The sequence below is a fragment of the Spinacia oleracea genome, chromosome 5 (assembly GCF_020520425.1).
Source record: "Spinacia oleracea cultivar Varoflay chromosome 5, BTI_SOV_V1, whole genome shotgun sequence".
Classification (NCBI taxonomy): Eukaryota; Viridiplantae; Streptophyta; class Magnoliopsida; order Caryophyllales; family Amaranthaceae; genus Spinacia; species Spinacia oleracea.
The window spans coordinates 110,040,472-110,051,270 of record NC_079491.1 but is presented as its reverse complement, the minus strand read 5'-3'; the positions used below and the strand labels follow the sequence as shown (position 1 = coordinate 110,051,270).

Here is a 10,799-nt window from a genome sequence, read left to right as displayed (position 1 = left end):
GCTATAGGTCTAGCTTGTTAATAAACTATCCTTACTCATACAACGAGTTTTTAAACTCGTATCAGAAACACTACAAGAAATTTACCTTTTCGTGGCGATTATTTAGTACCGAATGAATAATCGTTACTATAAGTCAATAGTGTGTGTTGAATGATATAGAGAATTATGGAACTTTATAATCTTTATACTTGCCTTTAATTAATCAATACGAAAAACGAATTAGATATTATTCCCAAACAAACCGCCCAAATTTTCACAAATTGCGCCCAACTTCCAAATACCTTCAAAAAAAATTTCGCGAAAATCTTTTCCGCTGAAAACTTCCCCTTCCCTCCACTGCCTTCCATCTTCTAAACTTAGGGTTATCAGTTTATCAATTTTCTCTCATCCTCCATATTGACACCAAAAGAGCTTGAACTCGAAGCGCAGAATTCTGGTGCAGGGTGTGATTAATTCGCCAAACGGTGATCGGGTTTTCATCCTGGATTCTTGATTTCACGGAACTCCATTGCATCTGTTTCATCTCAAATCAAGGTAATTTTCCTAAATTTTTATTTTAATTCGTTTCGAAATTTGGTTAAGTTTTCCTAATTATTTTCGAATTTGGTTGAATTTCCCAATCCTTTTCAAAATTTGGTTGATTTTTCCTAATTCTTTTTTGATATTTGGATGAATTACATATTAATTTGTTTCTGGTTGTTTCCTTGTCATCACTTCTCTCCTGAATTATTCAGAAAACACAAATTCGCCATCTTGTGTTATTTCATGAAGCAGCTAATTTTACTCTCTTATATTCTAATTCTTTTCAAATTTTTGTTAAATTTTCCTGATTCTATTCGATATTTAGATGATAAGTACACAAACGAATTCACCATTCTCGGTTGATTTCACGAAGTACTTCTAGGTAATTTTCGAATTTTGTATTTTAATTCTTTTCGAATTTTGGTTGAATTTTTCTAATTCTTTTCGATATTTGGATGAATTTACCCTTTTTCTATTCAAATTTTGGTTCATTTTGATTTTTGGTTAGAAATACTGTTATATTTCCTCCTCTGTTCAGTTTAAATTCTGGTTAGAAATACAGATATTTTATCTATCATTTTATTAGTAAGGATTACTTACTCTTTGATATTGAAGTCTAAGGTTGTAAGATTCAGAATTGTAACCTTTTGTGTTATGATACCATTTTTAGACTTTCATTCATTATCATTACCCCATTGCCTCAAAGAAGCTCCCGCAAGAAGCGGGGTAAGGGAGGGTCGGACGTATGCAACCTTACCTCTACATTTGCAGAGAGGTTGTTTCCAATTGACCCAAAAGCGACAACGGGACGACAACGGGACGACTATCTTCTGCTTCATGAAAAGGAAGCGAAGAGATATTAAGAGCCATTTTGATTTAGTCCATTACATCCCATGGCCAAAAGAACAAATGAATCTTCGGCTCCATCGGAAATGGACACACCATTGTTAGACTAATTAACCAAATTATTATACTGTCTTGGTGTTTTGCTGATATTCTATTTGTTTTTTTTTTATAACTTTTTTATATTTTCTGGTCTGTTGTTGTCGTTGTTGCTGACTTCTTGTGTTCTGCCATGACCGAGCAGTTGAGCTTCTGGTCTGTTGTTTAGATTTCTAGTCTGTTTTTTTGCTTTTGTTGAGTGTCCAAGTCTGTTGTTTCTATTTTCGTTCGAGTCTGCATATGTTGAGCTACTGGCTGGTTGTGAAAGTCAGCTAGCTACTCTCTTTATTTATGAAATTGAGCAGCTACTATCCAGGGCCGACCCTGAGGGTAGGCCTTGGGTGCGGTGGCTATATGTTCTGTGCTATGTTTTTAAGTTTTCTGGTAGCATTTTCTGAAACCTTTTTACTGAGTGTTTGTACTACTACTGAATTCTGGTTTAATTTTCAAGTGATTCACCATTATTGTAGGCCTCGCTGTTTGTTATTGTATTTTTAGTGAGTTCAAATTTTGTGTATGCCTTTTAACGTGATGTCTTTGTTAATAACACCTTCACGTTCTATTCTGGTTTATGGTTTGCTACTCTAAATCTCTAATTGACCACTAGAAGCCCCCATTAATCGATGATACTCTCCAACCGTAGTCTCACACTACATCCACAATAACTTGTTTTCTTCCATCATACTTGTATCTTAGATATTATTACTTGTTTGATGGAAGGATATGTGTTAATTGTTGGTATTTTGCCTAATGATTTTTGACACTTTTTTAGTACAATTTTTTGTTACATTCTCATTTTCTAGAATTTAGTTAGAATTCGCCTATAATTTGCGTAAAGCACGAAAAAGAAGCCAAATTCAGTGCAACGAATTAAAATGAACCTTTTTAAGCCGAACACACCTTAAATTAGCTAGAAAGCCTAGAATTATACAAAGTTCTAGCTGTTGGATTAGCCGTGGATCTGCCACCAGCTAGCTGTTTATGACTCGATGCTGCTGCTGCTGCTGTCAGCTAGCTGCTGCTGCTGATGCTGTCAGCTAAGTATAAAGCCTATCGAGCTAAGTAAAAGTTAATCTAGAGAAGCCTATGGCCCTAAATAAATTTTAATGCAAATAACTCGAAATTAATATAGAGAAGCTAAAATAACCTTAAATTAGCTAGATGTTAGTTAGAAATGAGAAGTTCGCCTATATTTTGCATAACCACTTAAAATAACTCAAACTAAGTGCATACAACTCAAAATGAACCTAATTAAGCTAAACTTATCTACAATTTACTAGAATTTAGTTTAAAAGAACGAATTCACCTGTAATTTGCATAAACAACGAAAAAGAAGCCAAGTTCAATGCAACGAATTCAAATAAACTTTCTTAAGCTGAACATACATTAAATTAGCTAGATAAACCTATACTGTGTCTAAACTATCAATATGAGGACAAATTTAATGCAAATAATTCAAAATGAATCTCGTTAAGCCAAACAAACCTTAAAGAAACAACAAATAGTTCATGGAATTAGTCAATTATTGTTTCTCTTATCTAAAAGATTTCTCGATTTGTCTATTTGGTTTCCACCATTTGTGTTCGTTTGTTTTTGTTTTAGGTCACGTTTGAAATGTTAGACCTCTATGTTAAAACTGTACAAAAGCTTTGGGTACTTGACTGTAATTTGACTTCAACAGTTCAACGTCATCTATTAGGTTAAATGAGAACCATCAATCATCTTCCTCTTCAATAATACAATATTATTAGCTTATAGATATACATATGACATTATTTATTAACTTGTTCTAATAAAATCATATAATGTTTCTACATAGCAGTAAACTTTTATTATGGATAAACGCAAGCGTAATAGTTGGGCAGATTATGACATCAGGTCTAAGGAATACTGGCCAAGAAGGACTCCAGAAGTTTGTAAAACTTGCATTTGAAAGTGCTTGTGATGGAACAATTGCTTGCCCTTGTAGCAAATGTGTACGGTACCATAGGCATACCGAGGCATTCGTTTATGATCATTTATGATCATTTAGTAATAGATGGACCCATGCGTTATTATGAGAAATGGTTTACGGATGTTGATCTAGGATCAACATCAACAACAGTAGGCGTTGATCCAACTCAAGAGGAATCAAGGGTTGCTATGGATGATGTTGCACAAATGCTAGCAGATGCTTTTGGTTGTCATGATGACATTCTAAATAATGTTATTAATGTAGAGGGTCAAGTTGATCCGGAGATTGAAATCGAGCAACCCGATAATGAAAATTCGAATTTCGATGTTGATATTTTCAATACAATGTTGAAAGATGCTGAGGTAGAGTTACCCTAGGTGTAGTCAATTCTCTAGGTTGTCATTTATTTTGCACCTTTACCATATCAAAACTTCTTTTGGATGGACTGACATCTCATTAGGTGTACTTCTAAAAAATTTCAAAAAAGTCCTTCCAAAAGGTGAAACAGTGCCAGAATCCCTCCATGAGGCAGATAAAATCATTAAGGGAATAAGTCTTGGTTATGAGAAAATTCACGCTTGCCCAAATGATTGTATTCTTTTTCGGAAAGACAAGGCTAAAGATGATAATTGTAGTGTATGTGGAGCATCTCGATGGAAACCTTCAAATGAAGAGTGCAAGGGAGGTTCTTCTAGTTCTAAGGCAAAGAAAGAAAAAAAAAATCCAATTAAGGTTTTAAGGCTCCAAAGGTTGTACATGTCATCCAAAACCGCCGAAGATATGATATGGCACGACAAGGATCGCAAAAAAGAGAACGGTGTTTAGAGACACCCAACTGATACTGAGGCATGGCAGAATTTTAATAGGAAATATCCAGAGTACGCGTTAGAACCTCGAAATGTAAGATTGGGATTAGCTAGTGATGGTTTCAATCCTTTCGGCGAAAAGAGAAGCACATATAGCACATGGCCAGTCATTTTGGTGGCATATGACTTGCCACCATGGTTGTGCATGAAGGAGTATCGTATGCTTTCAATGATAATTCCTGGCCCTAAAGCCCCGAAAAATGACATTGACACTTACTTACAACCTCTTATAGATGATCTGAAAGAACTATGGGAGGTAGGTGTGCCAACATATGATGCCTATAAAAAGGAAACCTTTCAGCTTCACGCTTCTCTTCTTTGGACTGTAAATGATTTTCGTGCTTATGGAAATTTGTCTGGTTGGTGTGTTTATGGTAAAAATGCATGTCCTTGTTGTGTTAAGGACACATGGTCTAAGCGATACAACAATAGTGGGAAGGTTTGTTACTTGGGTGGTCGAATGTTTCTTGATTCAGATTATAAGTATCGATATGATGAAAAATCCTTTGACAATACTAAGGAGTTTAGACCTGCTGCTATTCCACCATCAGGATCCCCAAGTGTTAGAACAATAATTAAAGAACATCGTGTTTACACTTGGGAAAACAACTAAAGATGAAATAAGTGGTGTGGTAAAAAACACATGGAAAAAGAAAAGAAGATTGTTTGACCTTCCTTACTGGAAGGATAATTTATTGCGACATAACCTTGATGTGATACATATAGAGAAAAATGTATGTGATAACATAATCAACACACTTTTAAATGTGCCTAAGAAGTCAAAGGATAATTTGAAGGCTCGTGAACTTTGGAAGAAATCGGGGTGAGAAAACATTTATGGCCCGTGGAACGTGGAAAAGACCGATTTAAGTAAATGGTTTTTGCCCCCTGCACCTTACAATTTAAGTAATCAGGCAAAAGACCGATTTTGTGAATTGAAGTACTAGAGAATGTTAAATTTCCAGATGGGCATGCGTCAAATATTTCGCGATGGGTGATGAAGCGAAAGTTACACGGGCTTAAAAGTCATGATTGGCACGTATTGATGCAATTATTACTTCCTCAGGCTATGCGAGAGACGTGTCAATGAAAAGGCTGCCTCCGTTTGATTGAGTTATGCGACTTTTTTCGAGCTTTGTGCGCTAAAACCCTTGTTGTGAGTGAGCTGGAGAAACTTCAAAAAAAATTGTGGTAACACTTTGCAATATGGAGAAAATATTTCCACCAACCTTTTTCACTATTATGGTGCATTTGGTGGTTCATTTGGCCGATGAAGCTAAAATCGGCGGTCTTGTCCATAACTGATTGATGTATCCTATTTAGAGGTACTTTTTTTTAAGTTTAGAATTCTTTGGGTTAGGAGATATCAAACAATTTTGTCTATTAGGTACTTGTCAACTCTTAATGATTATGTGAGAAATAAAGCATGTCCGGAGGGTTCAATAGCCAACGGATATCTTCTTCAATAGTGCTTGGCGTATTGTGATGTTGAAGGACGAATCAACCGTTCAAGTAGGAATAGTAGCTTGGTGGTGACAATGACCATGTTTCTGGTATTTTTCCCACAATTTGACAACCTTATGGACGTAAGGAAGGATTTATGATGGATGAGAAACAAAAGACTCAAGCACATCGATATGTGCTTTTCAATTCTGATTGCAAGGAAATGGAATCATTACGAGAGTACGAACACTTATTATCAAATCATGTCCTTTATTACCTTCATTCATATTATAATTTATTAACTTATTGCAAAACATCAGGGAACATGTTTCCCACATTAAGAGAATTACAAGACGAACTCGTCCGACGCAGATTGTGTTAGATTGTATGCATAATGAAGAGATTAGTGACTGGTTGAAATTTTTTGTAAGTACTTAGAATCTTCTTTTCATCTAAAATTTTGAGTATTCTCTTCTACATGGGTTGATTGATATTTTTACTTTTTTTTTAATTTGTATAGGTGAATGATCCTAATAACCAAAGTGATGAAAGAATCATAGATGATGTGAAATCACTCGCATTTGGTCCAATGCCTATTGCAAGAAGATTTCAGGCTTTCAATATGAATAATGGTTATAAATTCCGTACTAAAGAATATGAGAGGAACAAGAAGACTTAAAATAGTGGTGTGATGGTTGTGGCAAAGACACAAAGTTACGCTAGTTCAAGAGATACACGAACTATAATGGGAGACGTTACATACTATGGGGTGTTAACTGATATTATTGAGTTGAATTATTATAACAGGTTTAAGATCGTCTTGTTTAGGTGTAATTGGGTGGATGTGAACCATGCGAGTGGAATTAAGAAAGATAAGTTAAATTTTACCCACGTTAATTTATCAAGCTCGATAGATTCTGATGAGCGTTTAAGCGATGAGCCTTTTGTGTTTGCATCTCAGGTTCAACAGGTTATTTATGTACAAGATCGAACACAAAGTGATTGGTTTATTCCTGAACCAATAAAGCCAAGAGATACTTTTGACATGGGTGATGATAGTGTTGAACAAGATTTATCGGTGGAGAACGAATTTCAAGCATCAAGTTCAGGGCAACAAAATGTTGAGATTGATATTGATGACATGACATGGATGTACAAGGAATAAATGTTAGAGTGCCGTAATATGTTAGAATAAAGAAAGAAATTTCACTCCCTTTTGAAAAACATACATCTATGTGCCCTTGAATTGTGTTTGCTATCAATAATATTTTGAATTGTGCAATGAATTATGAATATCTTTTCATATTATTGTTATATATGTGTATTGTTTAAGTCAGTTTGTTTTGTGCTTGTTGTGATACTCTGTGGGGCTATGCTGTTGTTGGGCTATAAGATATTGTTGGAAAATCGTAATTATATTGAAGTTTTTCAACCATTTCTTGAAGTTTTTTTAGGCATTTACATCAGATCTACCTTTTTCTTGATTGGTTTCTCAGTTGAGGTTCTGGTCCAACAACCTGATAAAAGACTTGAATTCCAATTATTTATTTGATTTGTTTTGTTAGTGCGCTTTATCAGGTTGCAATGACCAAAAGAAGAGGTTTAACAAAGATTCGAGTGCCTGCTTCCACCTCCACTGCTTTCACTTCCACTTCCACCGAGGATGTTAACAATTGGAGGGAAAGAGAAGCTACTGAAAACATGCATATGAGTTCTTCACACATCGAAGTATCTGTAGAAAATGAGATGATGGACCATTCAGTGCAACGCGATCAGCAGATTGCAGAAACATCTGGTATATATGGAACTAACCTAATTTAAACTTGTGAATGAGAATGGTTATGTCCAGATTTTCTTTATTGTAATTTATAAGACATAGTTATTGCCCAGAGAAAACAGAGTTGCATTGCAAAAATGTGTTCTCTTCTTTGCAAAAATGTTATTGACCAGAGAAAACAACGAATTGGGGTTTTAAGTTTTTGAGAAATTCGAAAAATAGAAATTGTTCAGATTGTTGTTTTTAGTTAGCCTATATAACCTTGACCAGTTCTTTGATTGCTTGTTTACTCAAAAGATCAATCTCGCGAGCTTTTCATTTGTGAATCATCAATGTTGTTATCCGGTAGTTGTAGTTAGGGTTAATGACTAAGTCAAGTTGAGTATGATACCAGCCCACAAGGCTTGGGATGAGCGTCTAAACTCGTACTAAATACGGATTCTGGTGAAGGGAAAGTGATTTTTCCTGTTATGTATGGTGTACCTTGTGGACACTTGCGGAGTTGTGAACTACCTTACCAAATAGAGTCAGTCCAGAAAGTGCAACTGTTTGGAGACCAGAACTGTAAGCAGTCATAATTCCTTCAACTCCTTCAACCTGCAGGAGATGAAATTATACTAACTGGTAAGATATATTTAGATCACATCTCAGTAAAAACAGCACAATAGCACCAACTTTTGGACCGAAGCTTGCCTCAAGCTAAGGTCAATTTCACATATTTTACCACGAAAACCAGGGGAAATAAACATCAGAAACACAAAACTATGTATATTTTGATTTCACCCACCAGTTTCATCAATGCCCCAACTTTATTGAGTAGGAGATTAAGGGTTGAAAACAAACACATTTCGGGTGGAAAAGTCCATGAATTTAATCAAGCCTTGTGCAAATTTTTACTCTTTCAGATACTTAGGAGTATACAATTAAATCTTAGACCATGGAAAGTATTTTGGAAGTTGGGATCAATACTTTCTTGAAAGGCGAATGTCAAATGGATATTTAAATCGTTTAGTTGCATGATATTCTACATCTTAATCTTTGTGAATAACCTGCTATAACATTGACATGAAAGGAAAAGGCAGCAGGCACCAGGGTAAGTTAGAGTTAAATGCATGAATGCTTCATATTACCTCGGTATGGTAAGGGCTTCCATTCAGGTTAAAGCAATGGGAGACACTCCCATCCATTGTCCTACCTCCAAAACCCCATGCAGAGTAACGCTTGTCTGAGTCATAAAACTGTATAACCTCCCCAACCTCCGTTATAGCCTGCAACAAATCCCCTTGTGAGTAAGCTGTAAAGAAATTATAATATGCAGGAAAATTTATAGTGCCAAAATATATATTCAGGGATTTCAAGATATATTCAAGGAAGAACAAAAAAAACAAGACAGGCATATTTTACACTTCACTTTGAAGCAATGGATCTGGCGATGACTAAAAAAGGTTATACTTTTCTGGTCTTTGACCTATTTTGCTCCAGTTTGATCCCTTTTCATGAACCCATGACTGGTTCTTATTGAATTGATTGAGAGCTAACGTAATCTCTTCTTACTACCTTAAATGATACATGATTTACTTGATGTTTTCCAGAGAAGCGTAAAGGGCCAATTGTTCTTGCGGATATTTGGAATCAACCCCCCGATGAAAAATGGGTTGTCAAATTCAATCGGTATGGACAACCTATTGGTGAAGAATCTAGTCTTTTAGCTAGTTTCATAGGCACCATTGGGAGAAACCCGGAGCTAGCACCACTAGGTTATTCTGATTGGAGACTTGTTCCAAAGGAATACAAAGATAAGTGCATGAATGAGATCAAGGTAACCGTAATCACTATTTTATCTTAGTCCTATATTCTGTGATATAGGGTGACCATGAACATGTCACCCAATGTTAATTCACTTTTTATTATAGCTGCGCTTTGCTATTCCCCATAATGGAGAAGCCATGATTGAGAAGACAATAGGAGAATGATTGAGAGAGTTTAGAGGAGAGCTTAAGGATGAATATTATGAGCCGAACAAGCATAACAGGGCCCTCTTAGTTGGAAATAATCCAGATCGTGTGCTTACAGAACAGTGGCTCAAACTAATTTCATACTGGGAGCAAGAAAAGACCAAGGTATATTTTTTTCCTTTTAACACTCATTATCTTTCCCTTCTTTAAGTGACTTTCCTTTTAATTGCATTCAAAATAAGCATCTGAAGCTAATCAAAACACTGTCATTTTTAAAATTTTGACTAATGTTTTGTCACACCACCATTCCTAATAGACATAATCAATCTCAAATAAAAATAGCTCCATAACTATAGCAGGTAATGTAATGTAATTCAGAGGTATAGACATTTTGAAAGACACCTGGAGAATAGAAATTCGGCAGGTAATGTAATTCTCAAGTAAAAACAGCTCCCACTTGCATGGTTTTAATTTCTTTAGCCAACGCTCGAAGTAGATGACCTGTAACAGAAACTCCCATATGTTAAGACCTTAAAGAAAATCCCAAAAGAACTGAAGGAAAGAACTGGAATAGAATTTAAAGATTACCATCTTTGACGTAAAACTCGACTCCCTCTAATTTTGCAACTATGGTACCATCAGATAGCATCATTTGGTACTAACTGCACTCAACGATAGTATAACACCCACCATTTAGTTTGTCATATAAAGCACAGTTAAATACATGCATACTAATTAATCACAATTCTTGCTTGTCCACTTGTTTGTATGATTTGGCATTTGTTAGAGGCGTGCAAATCAAATAGGAAAAACCAAAAGGAACAAAAAATGCCTCATTGTGATGGAAGGAAGAGCTTTGCTCGTAGGAGAGTAGAAAAGGTTCTATGTTTTTCTTTGTAATCTTATTTTTGTAAAGAATATAAGTGATTCAATAATGTTCTTACTATATTATATTGTATTTTAAGACTGTTGAAGGCGTGGAGCCTTCTCGGGCACAAGTTTTTATTGACACTCATAAGGATATAAAGATGAAGGAAAAAAAGATAATTGATGAAGAATCAGCTCGAGCAGTTGTAAGTTTGTGACCTACTTGAAGTTTGTTCTACAATTTTGATAAATGGTATAATTTTTTATTGCAAATTTATTGTTTTTTGTATAGGACCTGATGAAAGAAAAACTAGCTGAACTTCCTGGTGGAGTTGAACAGTCTAAAGGATGAATTGCTTGGCAAGGTGATGTTTTTGATCAAGTTATTAACAAGCCGGAAAGGTGTGGAAAAGTGCGTGGAGTGGGATTTGGAGTTTTTCCTTCCAGTTTACGGGACAAAACAACAATAAACC

General features: G+C 35.4%; 1 protein-coding gene across 1 annotated transcript; it reads left to right on the top strand.

Annotated features, from left to right (window-relative positions):
* The first annotated feature begins 236 nt into the window (after nucleotides 1-236).
* On the top strand, nucleotides 237-7,013 carry LOC130460835 (uncharacterized). Its single transcript, XM_056828462.1, has 2 exons — nucleotides 237-534; nucleotides 6,248-7,013. The coding sequence occupies exon 2, from the start codon at nucleotides 6,419-6,421 to the stop codon at nucleotides 6,890-6,892; it is 474 nt and encodes a 157-aa protein (XP_056684440.1). The 5' UTR covers nucleotides 237-534; nucleotides 6,248-6,418; the 3' UTR covers nucleotides 6,893-7,013.
* Nucleotides 7,014-10,799: the final 3,786 nt, after the last annotated feature.

Bases quoted from the DNA above. Each gene is read 5' to 3' on its own strand.
- LOC130460835 (XM_056828462.1), top strand. From the start codon at position 6,419: ATGGTTGTGGCAAAGACACAAAGTTACGCTAGTTCAAGAGATACACGA.